This window comes from Lepidothrix coronata, unplaced genomic scaffold (genome assembly GCF_001604755.1).
Source record: "Lepidothrix coronata isolate B3197 unplaced genomic scaffold, Lepidothrix_coronata-1.0 Scaffold91, whole genome shotgun sequence".
NCBI classification, from domain to species: domain Eukaryota; kingdom Metazoa; phylum Chordata; class Aves; order Passeriformes; family Pipridae; genus Lepidothrix; species Lepidothrix coronata.
This window is the reverse complement of record NW_016690271.1, coordinates 2772900-2793415: the sequence shown is the minus strand read 5'-3', so window position 1 is coordinate 2793415 and position 20516 is coordinate 2772900. Positions and strand designations below refer to the sequence as shown.

The 20516-nt window shown below is 48.1% G+C and overlaps 1 protein-coding gene across 4 annotated transcripts in view; it reads left to right on the top strand.

Annotated features, from left to right (window-relative positions):
* ACACA (acetyl-CoA carboxylase alpha) overlaps window positions 1-20516 on the top strand; it is an 89796-nt gene that overhangs the window by 48352 nt on the left and 20928 nt on the right. For all 4 annotated transcript variants that reach the window (XM_017821515.1, XM_017821516.1, XM_017821514.1 and 1 more), the window contains 7 exons: window positions 2580-2849; window positions 3361-3458; window positions 4046-4166; window positions 4608-4718; window positions 16542-16685; window positions 17398-17518; window positions 19158-19254. In XM_017821515.1, the coding sequence (XP_017677004.1) occupies window positions 2580-2849; window positions 3361-3458; window positions 4046-4166; window positions 4608-4718; window positions 16542-16685; window positions 17398-17518; window positions 19158-19254 (962 nt within the window). The remainder of the gene's footprint in view (window positions 1-2579; window positions 2850-3360; window positions 3459-4045; window positions 4167-4607; window positions 4719-16541; window positions 16686-17397; window positions 17519-19157; window positions 19255-20516) is intronic.

The following is a 20516-nucleotide window of genomic DNA, read 5'->3' as shown; positions in this document are numbered from 1 at the left end:
TTCTTAAACTGCATGTGGTTGCTCCGTGTTTATCAGATATAAACTATTTTCAAGAGTTTTTGCCCTGGCTGGATATTTTTAGCTATTTTATTGGTGAGCGTTGGCAAAAGGGATTTTATTGATGCAGAGGACACATGATCTCAGGTTAGGGAAATATTCCAAGACTTCTGTTACAATCTGAATTTTCTAAATAAGAAATGCTTTTAATTTGCCTGTTTTCTGTGCTGTCAAAAATCATCAAGCTGATGAAAGTGAGGAAAATCTCTTGGTGGGTGAGACAGACTGTGGGACCAGCCCTGGGTGCTCAGAGCTCCATCACTGGCCCCGCAGGCCTGGAGTGAGTCACTCACCTGCCTCAGGTGGGAGCAGGACTTGGCTGCCAGTTTGTTGTGGTTGTTGTGTGGATTTCTGGCAGTTCTTTATGTGTTCCTATGTCCCAGTTTACTGTGGTGACAAGTATTTAGCAAACCCAGAGCCTGAGTATTTCTCCTGTTGCTCTGCTCCTCGTGGTGCTGGAGCCTCCTGGGGTGGTCCTGGCTGATGGGATCAGTGTGGCTGTAAGGGAACAACCACTCAGGCAAAAACCTGTCAGTTACTGTTAATTCTGTGCTATTTTGGCATAAGTTTAAGGTGTATTTTAAAGAGACTGTTTCCCCGTTTCTGTCAGTGACTAAAGCTGGTTTTTGAAGTGGTATCAGAAAGATTTGGTGAGAGCCCACTAAAGGATTTTAGTTACGCAAAAAAACTCCCTTTAAATTATGGTAGAGAGCTGAGCTGCAGTAGGTGCTGGGGTAGAGATGGGCATCCCTGCATCCCTGATTTTTTAGGTGCTAATCTTGGAGCCTTTAACTTTGGGTTTGCAGAATTTTTTAACCTGCAGTTTCTAATCACAAGCTTGCCCACAGCTGAGAGTGAGAACAGAGACAATATCCAGCCTTTGGCATCTCTTTTTCCTGCACAGTCAGGTCAGAAGGACAAGATTTACTTTTCTTCTCCATTTTTCACCTTAATTCTTCTGTTGTCTGCTGTGAAAATCCAAGAGCAGAGTCCAAGGAACCCCTCTGGCCATGTGTGGGATCAGTTAGGCTCCTCTCCCAGCCTCTGGACTGGTTGTCCCTTGGTCTCTGCGCCAGACCAACACCTGCATCCACTTGTTTTACAGCATTATAACTTTTCCCTTTAATTTGGCAACAATACTGGTATTTTAGCAAAAAATTAGGGATTTATGCTCCTGTCTTTGAAGCTGCTGCAGTATCTCTCTGTTCCAAACCCTGCAGTTGGATGCTAAGGTGAAACTGTAAATATTCTGCAAATATTTAGAGGCAAACAAATGAATCCATTCTGATGTATCAGAGTAGCAGTGGAGGAAACCAAGACCAAGGAGGAGGTGAACTGAGACACCCTCACTCTGCTAAGTTGCCCTCTCAGCTCTGGGAAGGGGAGGTGGAAGGGAAGGATCTGCCGGCAGCCGGCTGTAATATTTTGGATTGCCGCCTGCTTTACTTCCAATGACCCTTTGATTAATTCCTCTGCCTCTTTATTTTTTTTAATGAGCCTATTATGGCATATCTTATTGCAGATGCTGATTGGATCTCGACTGTGTATTGTGCCATTTTGATTTGGATTAAATGGCACAGATCTGTCTGCTGCTTCTCCCCTCTCCCCCTCCCGCTTTAGTTCATCACGCTCAGAATTCCGCGGCTCCGCAATGAGAGTTTCAGCCCTCCTTGATTGCAGAGGATGTGCAATCGGCTTGAGGGATGTGTACTCAGAGCTTATGATCCTTGGGCAAGCGGGGACTGGGTGATGCATGTGGCTTTCAAGGGACGCTGCTATTTCCATCTGTTAATGGCATTCCAGGCCGGCCGGCTCCCGGAGCGGCGGCTGAGGGATGGGGGATGCAGGGGACAGATGCTGCTGATCTCCAGGAGATGGGCCAGGAGAGATCATCCCGTGATCTTTGAAAAGAAAAAATATGTGGCAAAAAACGTTACTTGCCCCGGGCAGGTCTGGAAAGAAACTGCTGCTCAAATTTGGGAAGGAAACAGGGAAGAGCCGAAGAAATGAAAGGAAGGGCACGGGGTAAAAATTGAGATAATAATGAAATAAAAAGATTTTTAAACTGAGGGCAGGGTGACAAGGTTCTGGGGTGATACCTGGGAAGCCTAAGCAGGTGGTCAGGAATCCTGTGCAGCAGCACGTCCCTCTTCACCCTGTGAGGAGGCACATGGATTGTGGCACAGGGAATGCACACAGCTCCCTGCGAGAGGGACGCTGGCAGAATGTGTGTTGGACCTGGGATAAATCCCTGAGTGGGGAGAGGGAGGGACAGCGTGAGTGTCCTGGCTGGGGTGAGAGCGGTGGGGGATGTGCTCCAAGGAAAGTGGGAAGGATCCAGTCCTTCCAGCTGTGCTCTGCACTGGCAGCGTGCCAGAGCTGCTGTTACCAGAGCTCCCAAGGAAAACGTGCCAAGCCCAAGGGAGTAAAGGTCCAAGAGAAACAGTCCCTGCGTGGTTCCCCTGCACCACGTCTCAGAGATGCACATTTATGTTTTGCTGTTCTCTGCTCTTTGATTGCAGGTTGGGATGGTGGCCTGGAAGATGACTCTGAAGACCCCGGAGTATCCAGAGGGCCGGGATATCATTGTCGTTGGCAATGACATCACCTACAAAATAGGCTCTTTTGGGCCTCAGGAGGATGTGCTGTTCCTCAGGGCTTCAGAGCTCGCCCGGGCACAGGGCATCCCCAGGATCTACGTGGCTGCCAACAGTGGAGCCAGGATTGGTTTGGCTGAGGAGATCCGGCACATGTTCCACGTGGCTTGGGAAGACCCAGATAACCCATACAAGGTAAGGAGGCACAGGAATTCGGGGGAAACTCTGCAACAGCCCACAAAAGAGTCTTATTTTTACACCACCTCTTTTGATAGAAACGAGGGTAACATTTTCCAGACTGTCAGGTCCAAAGTTCTCCTTGTTGCTGGATCTGGAACACTGGAAGTGTCCAAGGCCAGGCTGGACGGGGCCTTGACCAACCTGGGTCTGGTGGAAGGTGTCCCTGCCCATGGCAGGGGGATGGAGTGAGATGGGCTTTCAGGTCCCTTCCAACCCAAACCATTTTATGATAGGATTTTATGATCTCCCAGCAGATGATGGGCATCCAGAAGGAGTTAGGGCTAAATGCTGCAACATTCCCAGCTTTTCCTGGCCTCAGCTGCAGCTCCAGTGTTAAGAGAGGGTGTTCTTATCACTCTCTGGAATTAAATTCTGCTCCCATCAAAGTTTGCTTTTGGAAGGGTTATTTGGGATCAGGAAGGGACTAGAGGTGAGAGTGAGATGAATGAACTGTCTTTCCCTGCAGGGATACAAATACTTGTACCTGACTCCTCAAGACTACAAGAAGGTCAGCGCGCTGAACTCTGTTCACTGTGAGCACGTGGAGGAAAATGGAGAGTCCAGGTAGGAATGAAAAGCTTCCTGTTCATCCTTGGGTCATTCATGGCACGTCCTTGTCCTCAGCTGGGACATTCTTTAGGATGCAGGGCTGTGGAAAGCCAGAGCTGTGTGTGGTCAGGGAATGGAAGGTGAGTTAGGGGTTGTTCCATGATGCCCAGTTTGGGGCAGGGCTGTGTTGACCCCCACTGACCCCAAGTCGTGGCTGAGGCTTGGAAGAAGGAAGTAAAGAAAACCTAAAAGGTAAAAAAGCCTCTTGTAATCTCTTGTTCTCTTCTTATTGCCTTTGGCTGCATTCTCTTCCTCTCTTGCCTTTTTCCTATAATCAGCCTTTTCCTCGTGCCCTGTGGGAATTTCAGAACACTTTTCCCAGGCGTTCCTCTCCCTTGGCATTCCCTCTGGCAGTGCTGCTGCTCCTGCAGGATGTTCCATGGTGCTCGGGATGAGCTGTGCACGGGTCCTGGCCGGGTTTTATGCACGTTCCTCCTTGGAACCTTAATGATATTTCGTCAGTTCTCATTTTCTTCGTAGCAAACTGATTCAGCAAATCACTGGACCTTGTGACTCAAAGGCTGTGTCTGTGTCTCCCTCAGGTACAAGATAACGGATATTATCGGCAAGGACGACGGTCTTGGAGTAGAGAACCTCAGAGGATCTGGCATGATTGCTGGAGAATCATCTTTAGCCTATGAAAGTGTTATCACCATCAGCCTGGTAATCCCCCGCTGCTTTCTATTCTTCAAATTGTATTGTCTGCTTCAGCTAAAAATCCTGCAATGATATCCCAAAGATCCTGGGATCGGCCTTCTGGTTGATGGAAATGGGCTCCTGGGGGCTTTGAGCAATGCTCCTGGCACCAGTACAGGGCTGGGTCCCTTTCAGACTCAATTTAAAACACTTTAGTCATTTGGCTTTATGTTTGCTCAGTCTGAAAGTCGCTGCTTCTCTTTTTTTTAAAAAATAAAATACACGTATGTTCAGCTCCCGTGTGTTAGAACACAACAGATTCTGGAGTTTCGCAGTGAGAGGAGATTTTATGGCCTTGTCACAAACACACCTGGTTTTATCTCGATGTTGGAGTCGATAGGCTGGGTCTGTGTGGAAAGACAAAAATCAATGGCATTGCAATTTTCCCTTTCTTTGGTTTTTTTTAAGGTTACGTGTCGGGCAATCGGGATTGGGGCCTACATTGTCCGGCTGGGCCAGAGGACCATCCAGGTGGAGAACTCTCACATCATCCTGACTGGCTGTGGAGCCCTCAACAAAGTGAGTCTTTGCATTTCAGTCCTCAGACCAAGTCGCTCCAAGTCCTTTCCAGCCTGGCTTTGGAAACTTCCAGGGATGGGGCAGCCACAGCTCCTCTGGGCAATACCTCTGGGTTTCAGTGAGTTCTCCTGGAGCCTCGAGGAGCTGCCACCACCCTGGATTGCTTTAGTCCCTTTTGCTTCTCCCTTCTCAGCCTCCTTCTGATTGAGGAGAACTGGCTCAGGGCTGGGAAACTTCCATGCCTTTGCAGTCTTCCCCTTTGCTCTTTGCTCTCTGCAAAGCAAATCTTCCTTCCATGTACCCGTTTCCTGTGACAGGAACATGGTATTGCCAGCCAGAGGCACTATTCCAGGCATCCTGGCTGGAGATTGGCAGGGACCTGGGCAGAACTGCACGTTTAAGGGCTTGAGCAGGAGCCAGGTGAAGGGGAAGAAGGAGAAGCAGCTTTTCACAGAGGTTGTATGCACAGGTTAAATGACAGGAGTGGAGGAGCCCAGAGCCTGGGCAGCAGCATCTCTTTCCCAGGGAGTGCTGTGAGAGAGGCAACAGGGCTGTTCCCAGTGTCTGGAAGTCCGTGTTTCCAAATATGTGGGCCAGAATCACCTGAACTTCCAGGCATCCACAGCACTGTGGTAATTCTGGGGAGCACTGAAGCCTGAGCAGTGTGTGGATGGTGATTTTCCTGCTGGAAATCTCGGCCGTGGGGGCAGGAGGAATAACTGGGACTGTTATAAAGAAAACTTAACAGGTTCACTGCTAAAGTGGCTCTTTTTTTTCCACTCCAGAGGTGGATTTTCTCCCTTGCTGCCCCAAGCCCATTAATCCCACAGCCTCCAGCCCCTTGTCTGGTGCAGACACGGCTCCCAGCCCACTCTGCTCCCATCCCTCTCCCTGAGGGCTTTGTTTCCCTGGAGTTGGGGCTGTGTGGTGTGAGTGCCCTTCCCCATCGAGCAGCTTTGTTCTCAGGCACTCTCAGCACCTGGGGTGGTTGTGCTCCATGGCAAGCTGTGTTTCCAGGAGTGCCTGCCTGACAATGGGAGATAAAAGGAAAATAGGCTCTCGTTGAATTATTCCCCTGAATAAAGGGGGCTCTGCAGAAAATGAAGCATTGATCCTATCAACTCTAGGCTGCAGCACCCTCAGTTAGATCTCTTACACACATCACACACACCTGCATCAATGGGAGGAAAAGAGGCATTTGAAGATCCAGCATTTAAAAAGGAATTGAGTCAGTTTAGTGCTTGCTGAAGTGCAGTAAGTTGCCTGGTTCCAGCTGTCACTTGCTGGGGCTTGGGGCCCTGCAGAGTTTCCCAGATGGCAGGGCCAGGCTGTTTGGTCTCCTCCTCTTTCCAGGTTTAACTGCACTCCCTACCCATGGAGGCAGTGCTTGTTTTCCTAGGACTAGATGAATCTCACTAAATTTTAGGCACTTAAAAATTAAGGATATAGACTAAATTAAGCACCTGACATCTATCAGCAGTCATAATCAGGAGGAGGTGCTTTCTGGGGGTGATTTATCCCATCCCAGGAATTTCAATGGGCTGACTAATCCCTTGTGTCCTTTTCCCTCCTCCCTGCTCTGTTGGAAAGATGTATGTGTTTATGTCAGCTCTGAACCTCTACCTTCCTAAAGGTGTAGGAGGAACCTATTGCATCCTATCCAGCTTTCCCAGCAAGACCCAACAATGTTTACCTAACCTTGGACAGGGGGAGCCTGGGAATCCCCACTCACTCCTGTGTGTGTGATGGGTCTGCTGGTTCTTGTGATCTTCCTGAGGAGAGATCATGGCTGGAACAAAGATAAATAAGTGGAAACTGCCACCTTTAGCTCTTCCCAATTAGAGATTTGGGACAGTTTTTCCATTGCTGATGTTCAAATGCTGTCTTCCCAGAGGATGCTGGACAAAGCTTACTTGTAGTCTTGTGGCTGCACATACATCTTCAAAATGTCTCCTCTCTGCCAGAGGAGAATGTGCAGCACAAAAATGGAGACAATTGGGCTCTCGGAGAGCAGGCAGGGCTTTCTGGGAAGTTGTTTAATTTCTTTTCCCTTTGAAGTGGTGGGTTCTTTCTAACGTACACTGGGAGCAGAGGGGGGACAGTGATGAACACTCTGCACCAGCAGAGCCATTGCTGGTCTTGTTCACTGTCATTATGTTGAACCAGCCTGAGGGTTTAGGTGTAGAGGGAAAGGTCCAGCTGCCAAAGCCAGAGGGTGACCTCTAACTTAGATGATGAGCTCAAGGTCAGCATCATTTTGAGCCGAGGCTGCTGTTTGGTTCTGGGGCTGGACTCACGTGCCGGCTGTTCCTGCACCGGTGTCAGAGGAACATCCCAGGGAGACACCTGATCGCGGGCAGGTTTGAGGATTCTCCAGCCCCACCGCCTGTCAGGGGTGACAAGAAGCTGCAGGGAGCTGGGCAGGGTTTCCCCCTGCCCTGATTGAGCTGTCTTTGTTCGCGGAGCGACGGGCGCGGGCGGGACCTGGGGCCAGGTGTGATGTGCCGGTGGGGACGGTGCCCCGCGCGGGGGGGGCCGTGTCGGAGCCGAACCCCTTTTGTCTCCCCGTTGCATTTCAGCAGGGGGTGGAGAGGTGGAAATGACATTTCATTCCTCTCGGTGAGCGTGTTACGCGCCTGTGCCGAGCCCGCTGACCCCCCTGAAAATTGAAATAATGATAATGCGCGTCTCCTGACTGCATCAAAGTATCAGCACATCAAAAGCCAGGAGGCATGAAATGCAAATGATAAAGTGAAAGCAGATGGATTGTGCATGATCGCCTGATGCCCAATGAATTTTAAAAGATGCTGGTTCACATGGGGAGAGGGGCTGAAATAAACACGTTATCCCTGCAATTTTTTTTTTGGTTTTTTTTTTTTTTTTTTTTTTTTTTTTTTTTTTTTTTTTTTTTTTTTTTTTTTTTTTTTTTTTTTTTTTGTTCTTGCTGCTCACTCCTGACAATATTTTTTCACACTTCAGCGAGCAGCCACTCCATCTCCCTCCCTCCCTTCCCTCTCTTTTCTCTCCCTCTCTCTGTCGCTGTCTACCTCACACACGTCTCGGGTCATGTCGCCGCAGCTCCGGTGGAAATAATAAGATATAAACCACGAGGTTGTTATTTGCATAGAAATAGCATGGAGCCCCAGGCAGCATGGGAGAAGGACACAGAGATCATTTGTCTAAAATTTTAATGAAAACTTTTGCTGAGGCAGAGATTTTTATTTTTTTTATTTTTTTTTTTAACTTCCCCTGCCTCCCTCTTTTTCCAGCCCCAAAACCTTCCTCCTCCTCCTCCCTCAACTCCCTTCCCTCGTCACGACGTGAGCACGGGGTGATTTCATACGTGACGTGCTGTGCCCTGCACAAACACCTTCATTTCCATGGATTTTCCTTTCCAGGGAAGTAAGACCAAAGAGCCCAGCACTCCCAATTCCTGCATGGCTTATGTGGTTCAGGCTTCCAGGGCTACATTCCCTTTGAGTCCTCCCAGGGATGTTCCCGAGTCTGTTGCTGACCTATTTTTAATCAGTTTGCTCCTCCTTGTCTTTTGTGTTTAAAAGAAATCCCATCTTTGAGCTGTTGTGTTAATGGAAACAAATAGTGGCTTTCAGTCACATTTTCCCTGCAGATCCATGTTCTAGGCTTTTCCTAAGGGAAGCCAGGTTTAGCAGAGGTTTTCAGGAACTGCTCTAAGCTGGGTACACAGTAGTTTGTTATGTAGATGTTCAGCCTGGAATGTCAAGCAGTTCATTTTGTGAGTGGTGATGAAGAGCTGTCCCACACACTCACTGCACAAGAGGACGTCTAAAGTGGTCATCCCTTCTGGAGGTGATGGGAATTCTCACCAGCAGACTGTTCTCTCTCCGTCCTCTCCTGTTCAGCTTTTATTTTCCCCAAAACTCTCCAGTTTTGACTTGCCTGAAGGATGCATCAGGCCCTCACCCTGTGCTGGCTCCGTGGCTCCCACTGGTTTATCCAGAACATCCAAGGGTGAGCTGGGCAAATCCCACCTGCCAGGAGTCTGTGTCCATGCAGGGAAAGAGGCAGTGGAGATGAGGGGTCAGAAACCACTAAAACATGAGCCATTTGAAGCCTTAGTTCAGTACTTTGGGCTTCATTTCCCAGCCTGCAGCCAACGGTCTTCTTGGTCATGAGGTGACATTTTTGACTTGGATGGGTCAAAAAGCCATAAAAGTTCCCTGCTTGGCCTTGAAACCTCAGTTGAGCTGTGTTTGCAATGTGCTTTGAGCTCATCAGTTGGAAAATACCTGCCAGCAGTGGTGTGCTTTGGGTAACCCCATCCTCAGGATTTCTTCCTGTGGTAGTTTTTCCCTTCAGAATGATATTAATTTACTGATATGTCTGCTTGTATAACCTGTTCTGGACCTGGAATAGCTCAGGAACCAGTTCTCCAGATTAGCAATGCACTGTTTCAGAAACAGTGAATTGGGGTTATTTTTAGGGGGAGAAAACATTTCTGAGGAACAGAAGGGTGTCTGTGGGATGAACTGATCAGTGCAAACTCAGTGACCTGCTAATATTAAATATGTAAGACTCTCCTCAGCCTGGTCCCAGCACTTGTCCAATGACCTTTCCTGAGCCCATCTTCCATGGCTGCAGACCCTGCTGGTGCCTGGTGAGACATTAACGTGTTGGGGGCCATCCCATGTCACCTGAGTCACCCGAGGATGGACAGTCCCCAAGGACTTGTTGATACAACAGACCATAATTGCTGCAAGATGGTTTTGACAATCTGCATTTAAAACCCCCAAATCCCTTTGGGTGAGGCCAGAAGAGAATATCCTTTGTATTTTAAATTCAGTCCTGACTCTCAAAGCAGAACTGTGGTCAGCTGGTTGGGAAGATTTATTGTGGAATCGTGAAATCTCATAGAATGGTTTGGGTTGGAAAGGACCTTAAAACTCATCTCTTTCCACCCCCTGCCATGGGCAGGGACACCTTCCACTAGCCCAGGTTGCTCCAAGCCCCGTCCAACCTGGCCTTGGACACTTGCAGGGATGGGTCAGGCACAGCTGCTCTGGTTTCATCAGTGTGGTTATGGGGTGGGATTGCAGTGAACTGTGGGAGCATCCCATGGCAGGAGGAGGAGCAGTGGATGAGCTGGTGGAGAAGCTGCAGAACTTGAATGCTCTGGGACTTCTGTAACAGAGTGAGACAACAGATCAGGGCTTGGGAGGAACAGGCTGCTCGGGTGAGAGGTGTCTGGGCAGGTCTGAGGCTCCCAGAGGACCTCGGTGAGGAGCTGGAGGCTCAGCCAGGCTGTGTGAGTGATTGTCAGCAGTAATATTTACCCTTGAATTTCACAATCTGGAAAAATAAATAAAACCCCTGTGAGACTGATGCTGTTTGGGGTTTGTACTGTGGAAAGCTCTCTTTTTTTCTGAGATTCAAGGCAGGGATAGTTCAATATCTGCTCAAGATGACTCCAGTCTTGGGATTAGATCAAAGCAATCATGTGAGAGCAATCATGTGAGTTAGAACAGCAAGTGCCAACCCTGTCATTCAAAGAACCATTATAATTATTAATGCATGATATGAATCTTTCTGTAGTGGCACAGCAAGACTATTAGGGAGATACTTATGGGTGCAGGGTGCTGGAGAATGCTAATCAAAGAGGGGTAGGAAATGTCACCCACAAACTGGCACTCAGCAGCCTCAGCCCTCGGTCTGCTCCTCTCATGGAGCTCCCCAAGGTTATCCCACTCTGGCTCTGGTGGGGAGAAGCAGGAGGGGCCCCTCTGCTCTGCCTTGGGTGGTTGTGCAGATGAGATGGTGAGAACAAGGGTGGTTTTATGGGTGGGGGTTGGTTTCTTCAGCTCCCAGAACTGATGCAGGACTGTCCTCGGTGAAGGTCAACAAAGCCAGTTTGGGGGGAGAACCAGGACCAGAGTAGGGATATTGTAAGACCATGGAATCATGGAATGATTTGGGTTGAAAGGGACCTAAAAGATCATCTCATCTTGTTCCACCCCCTGCCATGGCCAGGGACACCTCCCACTAGCCCAGGTTGCTCCAAGCCCCATCCAACCTGGCCTTGGACACTTCCAGGGATGGAGCAGCCACAGCTTCCCTGGGCAACCTGTGCCAGGGCCTCCCCACCCTCACAGCCAAGAATTCCTTCCCAATATCCAATCTAATCCTGCCCTCTGTCAGTGGGAAGCCATTCGCCCTTGTTCTGACACTCCAGGCCTTTGTAAATAGTCTCTCTCCATCTTTCTTGTCGGCTTCTTCAGGCACTGGAAGGCCACAGTGAGGTCACCCTGAAGCTTCTCTTCTCCAGGCTGAACAATCCCAATACTCTCAGCCAAGCCCCCAGTTCTCCCAGGCTGGATCAGTCTCAGTTCAGCAATATTTGGCAACAGGAGGAGAGCAGAATTCATTTCTTTTCCTGCCAGTGAGAGGCTTTAGTTGCTGGGGAGTCTGGCTGGGGGCACTCCTGGTGACACAAAGGTCCTTGCTCTGTGTAGAGCAACGGATGTGAGCAGGATGGATGCCTGGACTTCAGACAAACAAACAACCACCACCCTCCATTTCTACCTTTTCTTTATAATTGCCTTTCTTTAAGTGGTGATATTTGTGTATTGTTCCCATTAGAGACAATTTACGTTCCAGGCATGGCATTATCAGTCCCTTGGTGTTTGCTTAGGGAAGAAAGTCTAATAGATTTCTGTTGACTTTTTTTTATTCTCCCTCCTTCTATCATTTTTAATACGGGTCTCCATCAGTTTATCTGTGTGGAGGGGGGGCTGTGTGTATATTTATTCCTTCTGGGGAAGAGTTGAGCATCCTGGCCTTTATTCTGCCTGTCCAAATCTCTTCCCAGGGAAACTCCTGTGTATTCTAAACCCTCTCTATATATATTTACTGCAACCAAGACTGTAGCCCAGATCCTGGTGATCCTTCAGGGTGTGTTATTACTGGAGCATTAACTGTTCCCTAATGTTCCATTGGAGCTGAACTTTTCAAACATATCCCAGAATAACTGGTCCTGACCACCCCTCTTGGGGTATCACCAGGAGGATACTGGGGTGACCTGCCTGGGATTTTTTTCTAGAGTGGATGTGGAGAAATTACCTGGAATTCTGGACATATGATGGGAACTATAGGAGCAGCACTGGAGAATTGTCACATTTCTCACAATTAAGCCTAAACCTGCACTGAAAAGTGAACAGAGTTCCACTATCCTGGTGAAAGTGGTCCCTGCACTGCAGCCTGTCCCCTGGGGGTCTCTGAATAACAGGGTTCAGTTGGGGTCCAGAAGGTGACCAAGGGAATGACCAAGATCTCCAAGTTGGAGACAACCATTAATATTGTTTATGGGGTTCATGTCTAGATTAGGGAACCCCTGACTGAGACAAGTGGGATTTATGGGTGTTTGCACCATGTAGGATGGGGGCTGTAATTTTGGTTTGCAAAGTATATTGAGCCCTTTTGATTTACCACTGACTGATGGAGTGACCTTGAGCAAAACACGCCGTCTCCCTACGCCAGGAGAGGAGAGTGGGGCAGGAGGGGTTTGACAAGGCATTTTTCATTTGAAAATGCCAGTTCACTGAAACTGGAACTCTTCAGGAAAAAAAGTATCAGTTTGGGTGGATTTCTCGTTTGGAATTTTTTGGAGTCCAATGAAAAAGTTGTTTGGTTTTTATTTCCCAGCTGACTTTTCTTCCTGAATTAATTTTCTATTTCTAGTAGCTGCAACAAATATTTCAGAGGTCAGAAGCAAACCATCTGGAGCCTGCCTTATACTAGTTCAGATCTCGAGATTGCAATATTTGATTTTCTCTTGCAATTCAGAAGTTTTCCAAAATCCTCATCAATTAGCACGAGACGGACAAACCTTCCCACCACTAATGGGTGGTGCTGCCAGCTGCAAACAGAGTGTTAGTCCTGTCTGTGACCAGCTGTGGAGCCCTGCTCCCTCTGTATCTGTGAGGAGCCTTGGCATCTCCAGGCAGGAGTGTGCAGAAAGGAGCTGCAATCCCATGTCCACCTGGATGCCTCTTCCCCTGCTCCCTCCGAGGTGAAGTGCAATTGCTTTTTGCCCTTCCCCCTCTGATCTCACCAGACTGAAGCAGGGAAAGACTCCACCAGCAGGACCTGCCTCTGGATTTGCAGTCAGGAGCCATCCCCAATAACCATCAGGCTGTCAGCTCCCCCCACCTCCCACCTCCCCCATCACTCACCAAAAGGAAAAAAGAGCCGGAGCCACAGCTTGAAATATATCATGCAATAGTGTATCATGAATTTCTTGTGAATCACATTGGTGAAGCAGGTTTATTTATTTCCGAGACTCTAAATCAATACAAAGTAGGTCTCTTAGTTCTGAAGCTGGGATGGAGTGGGAAAAAATGAGCCCATTGTACTCTTAAAACTTTGGGGAAAGGAGATGACAGCTATATAATTCCATTTACCAGGCACTAGGGGCTTTAATGTGAAGGTGACAGGGAGCTCTTTGTGCATTTAGAGCACCATATCTTCTAAATAAAAGATCTGTAGACTTGATAGTGGAGTATAGCTCTGACTTTAATAATCTCCAAGCATTAGACTGAGCCAATCTGTTCCCCAGTCAGAAGGGTCCCCCACCGAACGCTCGTAAATTAGAAGTGCGGGGACTGCACGGATTCCTGGATTAGGGATGCAGGAAGGGCCCTGTGTCTCCAGGCAGAGAGGAGCTGTCTGTGCTCCCACTGCCTTGCAGAGAGGCTGGGCTGGGGAAGGGGTTTATGCTGGAGCATCCCACCTCAGCTTGACTCTCCTCTTGTTCCTGCTGTTTTCCCCTCTAACGACACGATCCGTGTGGGGGAAGAGCCGAGTGCTGGAAATGAGCACTGAGATCTGGCGAGGCTTGACTGCACATAATAGCAGCCAGGTTTGAAGTTCCTACATTGTGTTCCTACATTTTTTTCCTGATGAGACATTCATTCCCATCATTTCTGCCTGTTTATGAAAAATAGGCTATTTATAGGACGTGCATGTGCCTCTTCTGCTTCGGGTTTCTGGCAGATGATATAAATTGTGGGATGGGAATTGCAATTATTGAAATTATTCGGATAAAAATCTGGCACTTATATTTGATATAAACACATGATATGCTCGGAATAATAACAGCACTTATGTTGCATAATGATTCCCATTCAAGCCCTCTGCTGTCATTTTTTTAGATCCTTCATCTCAGATGAAACAGATGAGCCAACCCAGCCCTTGGCCAGCCCAGCTTTGCAGGGAATGTCCCAACTCACCAGCAGCTCAGGTTCTCAAAGGAGAAAGCAGCTGGTCAGGATGGTTTGGAGTGCTAGAAAATTGTTCATATGCACATGGCATGCCTATTATAAACCCATTGAGGACCATATTTTGGAGGCTGGAAAGGCTGCTTTTTTGTCTTGGAAGTTCTGTCTTCAGGAGCCTCAGCTCAGGACTTCTCCAGCACCTTTCCTTGTACCCTTGGATACTTTCTTGTGGAAATGTTAGCACAGCAATATGCATTGCACCGTTCAAGATTGTTAATTGGAGACTGAATTACTTGTCAGCCTTTGGCAATGGAGCCCTGTGAGGTGGGAGTGGGGGTGGCAGAGCCGAGGGACGAGCGGTCGCCCTCGTGTTCCCAGGCCCAGTCTCGCTGCCTCTGGGCTGCCTTTCTGCAGGAGCCTGGAGTGACAGGACAAGGGGGATGGCTTCCCACTGCCAGAGGGCAGGGTTAGATGGGATACTGGGAAGAAATTCTTCCCTGTGAGGGTGGGGAGGCCCTGGCACAGGTTGCCCAGAGAAGCTGTGGCTGCCCCATCCCTGGAAGTGTCCAAGGCCAGGTTGGATGGGGCTTGGAGCAACCTGGGGTAGTTCCTGCCCATGACCAGGGAGCTGGAATGAGATGAGCTTTTAAGTCCCTTTCCACCCAGACCATTCTGGGATTCTGTGATCCTCTTGACCCCCCTGAGTGCCCAGTGCCTGCCCTGGGGGTGGAGCAGCTCGTTCTTCCTTTGGGGTGTGCTGAGGTCGGGGGCTGATTTGGAACTCCCCTGTGCTCCCCTTCCCTGCTCCTTCTGAGCCCCTGCCCGGGGCTCACCTGTGCACATCCATGTCCCAGACACTCCTCAGTACCACCTTCCCCTGGGGCTGGGGCCCTGCTGTCTGTGCTGCCAGCCCTGCCAGGTAAACACAGCCCTGGCTGGGCGTGCAGGGGATTGCACGTGCACAGCCCTGCACTCCTCTGGAATGGCTGCAGCACTCGGGAGAAGGAGCTGCATATTTATCTTGATCTCCAAAAAGGGATTTAAGGGCCAGAGCAGGCGGTATATTAGGCTGTTTCATTGCCTGTCAGCAGTGCTAAACCTGAGCTGTCTGCAGTGTCTCCAGATAAGCAGTAGCAGAGGCCCATTTTGCATGTACATACGTTTGCATTAGTTCAGAGAGGGGGAGTTTAAACCCTCTTTATTTTTATTTTCCTCTGTGGAAAGCATTTAGCTAGGCTTGTGCCTGGCATCTGGAGCCTTGGGCTTTTCTTATCCTTGAACCTAAATCTATGCTGCTGTCTTTTCTACCATGGCTTTGCGTGGCACTGATTTTGTTAGAGGAAGATGAAGATGTTTCAGCTCAGAAGGGAGACCCGGGAACATCCCTGAGCTAAACCACTGTGCTTACATTTTATTCTAAATTTTTGGGACTAGTTGTGTAACTTCTGTGCCTCGGTTTATTCTCTACATAAACCTTGAGTGACATCTGCCTGCTCTTCTCTCTCCAAAATGAGCAGTGCTGGGTATTTGGTGGGGGAGGCCGGGCCGTTTGCGTGTGTTTGAGGGGTTTTTTAAGATCCAAATGAAGCAGGTGTGTAATGTCCTCTGTCTGTTAGAAAGACTCAACCCATAAAAATAACAAACGGCGTGTATTTGCTAGAATGTCAAAGTTATGAGTTTATTTTGTAATGATGTGCTCCTGCCTTCATGAGGTAAACTGGCCGTGGCAGAGGTGTTATTAGTAATATGGAGTCAGTGGAGCAGAAAGCCGAGTGACCGAGAGATCAGTGTATCAGTCAGGGAGAGGGCAAATGGGAAGAGACAGCAGGAGAATGAGAAAAGAGCCGCGGTGCCCGGGCTCAGATTAGAGATGGAGCCGTGCAAGAGAATGAGAAGCCACAGCCTTGTTTTGTCCAGCCTCTCGAAGGAGCTGCTGGGGCTTTGTCTTTGCTGTACCAGTCTGGGTTTTTTTTCCCTCAAAAAACCACCCTACCAGTTGTCTTGGAGCAATTTGGAATTGGTGAGCTGAGCTGGTCTCAGATGTGTGTTGGCTCTGTTGCTGCCTGGGGAAGGGCAAGGGGTGAAACTGCCCCCTGCCTCAGCTTCCCCACTTGTATCATTCTCCTTGGGGATTGTAGAATCCCAGTATGGTTTGGGTTGGAAGGAATCCTAATTTCAACCCCCTGCCAGGAAGGCAGGGCCACCTTCCTCCAGATAGGTTGCTCCAACCTGGCCTTGGACACTTACAGGGCTGAGGCAGCCACAGCTTCTCTGGGCAACCTGTGCCAGGCCCTCACCACCCTCACAGGGAAGAATTTCTTCCCAATATCCAATGTAACCCTTCCCTCTGTTTCCTGGGGATCACTGTCCATTCTGATCACTTGGATCAGTGTCCATAAGCTCTTACTTGCACAGGGGACATGGGAAGGTCTCTTGGGAGTAGTTTGCTCCATCCTTTTCGTGCCCAAGTGATCATGAGGTGCTGCAGGGATGGGTTTGTGTGTCTCTCCTTAGCCGACACCTCCTCGTCACACCCCCATCCCTGATGGTTTTCCCGTTTTCCTTTCCCAAGGTGCTTGGACGGGAAGTTTACACCTCCAACAACCAGCTGGGCGGGATCCAGATCATGCACAACAACGGGGTGACACATGACACGGTCTGTGATGACTTTGAAGGAGTCTACACCATCCTGCAGTGGCTTTCCTACATGCCAAAGGTAATTCCTGGCCCTGCAGAGGCCCAAGGTGCCACTACCTGTTTGCAGGGTTTGGGGGCCGGGTGCTCTCTCTCTGTCTGGGGTTTTTTTCTGTGTTTTTATGTCCAACAAAATGGTTTAGACTGGTGGTTGAGGCTGTTGGGCATTATGGAATTAAGTAAATAAAATAGTGTTTGTCTTAAAATGCTGCAGGAATATGGGGCAGCCTGGAACTGCCTTGGGTATCTTCACATCAGCCTCCTGGCTGCTGCCCACAGGACTTTCTGCCATAAGTGGGCTGTCTCTGGCTGAAATGACTCCAAAAATCCCCTCTGAGGCAGCAATTTGCAGAGCTGATGTTTATGTGTGAGCTGCTCTGCAGCCAGGAAGGGAGCAACGTGAACACACAGGTGACCTTCCTGCAGGAAAGAGGGAATGGAAGGAGGCAGGAGCCCTGGTCACCTTCCAGAGATTAAATTACAGCCCCTCACTTGTCTGGATATGCCACAAATTCAAGAGCAAATTAAGCACAATATGTGCCAGAGGAGGCCAAAGTGGGGGTTTGAGAGAGGATGGAGCACTGTGGAAGTCTCTTCAGGCTCTGGCAAGGCTCTGGGGTCCCGTCAGTCTCAGGGGTGCGCAGGGGGGGAAAGAGAAATCCGAGCACGTCCTTTGGAGCTGGGGTTTGGTTTTGGGAGAATCACTGCCTTCAATATTTTTCTTTTTCCCTTAGAATATACACAGCCCTGTGCCTATCCTCAAAGCCAAGGATCCTATAGACAGAACCATTGACTTTGTGCCCACCAAGGCTCCCTATGACCCTCGCTGGATGCTGGCCGGGCGCCCCAACCCGAGTACGTCCCTCTGTGGTGGCCAGGACATGCAGTGACTCACCTTGGTTTCAGTACTTGTTGGCAAGGCTTTATGTCTGCAATCCAAATATATTTCAGAGTTTACGAAATAATTGCTTCTAAACAATTTGAATATAATTTTAGAAATATTTTTCTGTAATATCTAAAAATAGGATGTAAGTTCTGAGTGCCCGAGGGCACCTACAATTATTAGTTTTATAGGTTATGTAGTTACTTAGAATAGTTACTTTTATAGATTTTGTTATGATTTAGAGGAAAGTCCATTCACAAAGGGTCTGTATGGTGAAGGAATCCCAGTATTCCTGCAGATCTTGGGGAATTATTGTATTGGCACCACTGCAAACCACGGAACCCCCGCTGGGGTTGTTGCAGCCTGTGTAGGTGCAAGCTGCAAACTGGGTGACCATTACTCCTGCTGTTATTAATGAGTTTGGGGGGCTAAAATGAGATTTGTGATAAACTAAGTTTTCTGGTTTTGGATAATATTTTTTCATCATCTCTCAAGTAATTCATCCAGCTGTCTGAGCGCCGCTAACGCCGGCTCCCAAATCGAGTGACTTCAGATTTTAATTTAGTGGAAGCGTTAGGGAAAGCAGATGATTCCCTGTGATAAGTTAAAGCAGATATCTCCTAGGTGAAAAGTTAAAGCCATTTATTAGAGGAGATATTGCCGTGATATTCTTCAAACTGACGCCCGACACGAGGCCAGAATCTAAACGATCAGCTTTGGGCTTGCGATAAAGAGATAATTTTGAAATGGATGGTCACATTTTACAGTGGGGCCACAGAGGCAAGGAATGTAGAACACAGTAATTACAAGTTTGGTCTTGATAAAACACTCTCCATCCTGTTTAAGTCAGCAGAGGTTACCGTGCTTGGATCTCCACTTTTTAATTGGTTTTGGACTTGGGTTTGCAGAAGCAGAGGTGCTTGTTCAGATTAAAAAGTTCCTCGGGAGCTGTGTGCCAAGGGGTGAAGCTGGGAGGCATTTGGGGTTTTTTGGGGACTTTTTTGTGGATTTTTTTTTTTTTTTTGCAGAGCTTCCCAAAGCCCCAGTGCAAAGCAGGTGCCCCCAGAGCGATGTGTTTTCTGTAATTGTGTCTGAGTTCTAAAACATCATCAAAATTTTCATATTTAGTTCCTGGGTCTCTGCAACATTCCTTCTTTAAAGGAAAGATCAGGCAGAATCGAGAGAGAAAATGTGAGATAAGTTTTCAAATAGAAATAGGTGTTTTGAAAAACATCTTTAATGACTTTACTGCCTTTTTGACAAATGTTTGTAGTCTTGACAAAACCAGAGTTATTTATTTAAAAGCAGGGGAAGTCCCTCTGCTACCCGAACCCCATCGTTTAACAATAAATGATGCTTTTGCTGATAAATTGCTGCCTTTATGCAGACTAGGAAATGAAATAAGACACGATGGCTGAAGGCAGACAAATGCTCTGCTGTCTAATGTTCCCTTGTATTGTCATCTATTTAAAAATAAATAAATAAGGAGGCAGTGCCACGTTCCCCAGGTGGAATTTTCAAGCAAGTTTCAGTTGCTGCTTTGATACTCCCTTTTCTTTCCTCCCTCCCTCCGTCCTCCTCTGATATTTCCCTGTTTTCTTCTCCCTCTAGATCAGAAGGGGCAGTGGCTGAGTGGGTTCTTTGACAACGGTTCTTTCATGGAGATCATGCAGCCCTGGGCACAGACAGTCGTGGTGGGGAGAGCAAGGTGAGTTCTGAGAGGTGTTTCAGACAATTGTAGAAACCAAGTTTTGGTTACGCTTTGCATTCGTGTAGAACACAACGTCCTGTGATTATTTATTTCTCTCTACATGTGTACCTCTGCCTGTCTAGTGGAAGGTGTCCCTGCCCACAGTGGGGGGTTGGAATGAGATGATCTTTAAGGTCCCTTCCAACCCAAACCATGACATGATTCTGTAATTCTGTGATTTAAAGGCTTTTAGGCCCCTGTGCCAGGGGGTGGAAATCAATGATTTGGCAAAGCCAGAAGCTGCTCTGTCCAGGCCCACGCTCAGCTTTGCTTGCAGTTCCTTTCTTCTGACAAATTCCAAGTGGCTTTGGACTCTCACACAGCAGGGATATATAACACAAATGAAACAGACTCCTTTCAAAAGCAGTGGCACTTTGAAAAAAAAAAACACAAATATGAATGTATTCTTCTGGGATTTTTACTGTAAGTGCTGCCAAAACTCATCTCTTGTATGTATGTTTGGAATATGTGTGCTGTTGGCTGTAAATTGTCTTTTATTATTCTATGGCAACTTGTCCAGGGACACACTATAAAACAAGATGTAGCATCTTCATGTGCTGGCCTGATAAAATTTATATGAAGTATTATGGAAAACAGAAGTTGTTTTGAGCTGTTTTCAAGTTCAATAAATAACTGTAATACTTGGATAAAGATGTTCTTTATTAGGTCACATGGGCCCTAATATAGAAGTTATAAGTTACCGATTTAAGACGGCTTCTGCAATTACGGGGTTCCAGCAGACTCTTAATCATAGGGAATGGGAATATTTCCAGCCCCTCAGTGCACATGGGCCCCGTCTCTTCCCTGCCTGTACGTGTGTCATCCAGCTTGGGGTGGCTGAGGAGGGAGTGTGGGCTCCGCTGGGACTCCGTCCTGGGAATGTGAAGTTGTTGTTGGCAGCACGGTGGCTTTTGTGGGAAGGGGTGGTTGGATTCGGTGTCAATCCCAAACTGGGGTGATGGCAGGTGAAGGGTGATGTGGAGACGTGGATGTATCATTCAAAATTTGGGTTTGGTTTGTTGTGTTTAATTTCTGGTGAGGAATGTGCCCATTTTTAGAACTGAATTTGGCTTTGGGAACTGTGGCTTCTCCTCTGGCGTTCTCCAGTCACTCATCTCTGCTCTTCCGAAGGCCAGAACGCTGCTCCCACTGTTTGATGTGTTATTTGTCTCTCCTGGGTATTTTGATGCAAATTGGAAAAACTATCTAGTTGTGTAAGA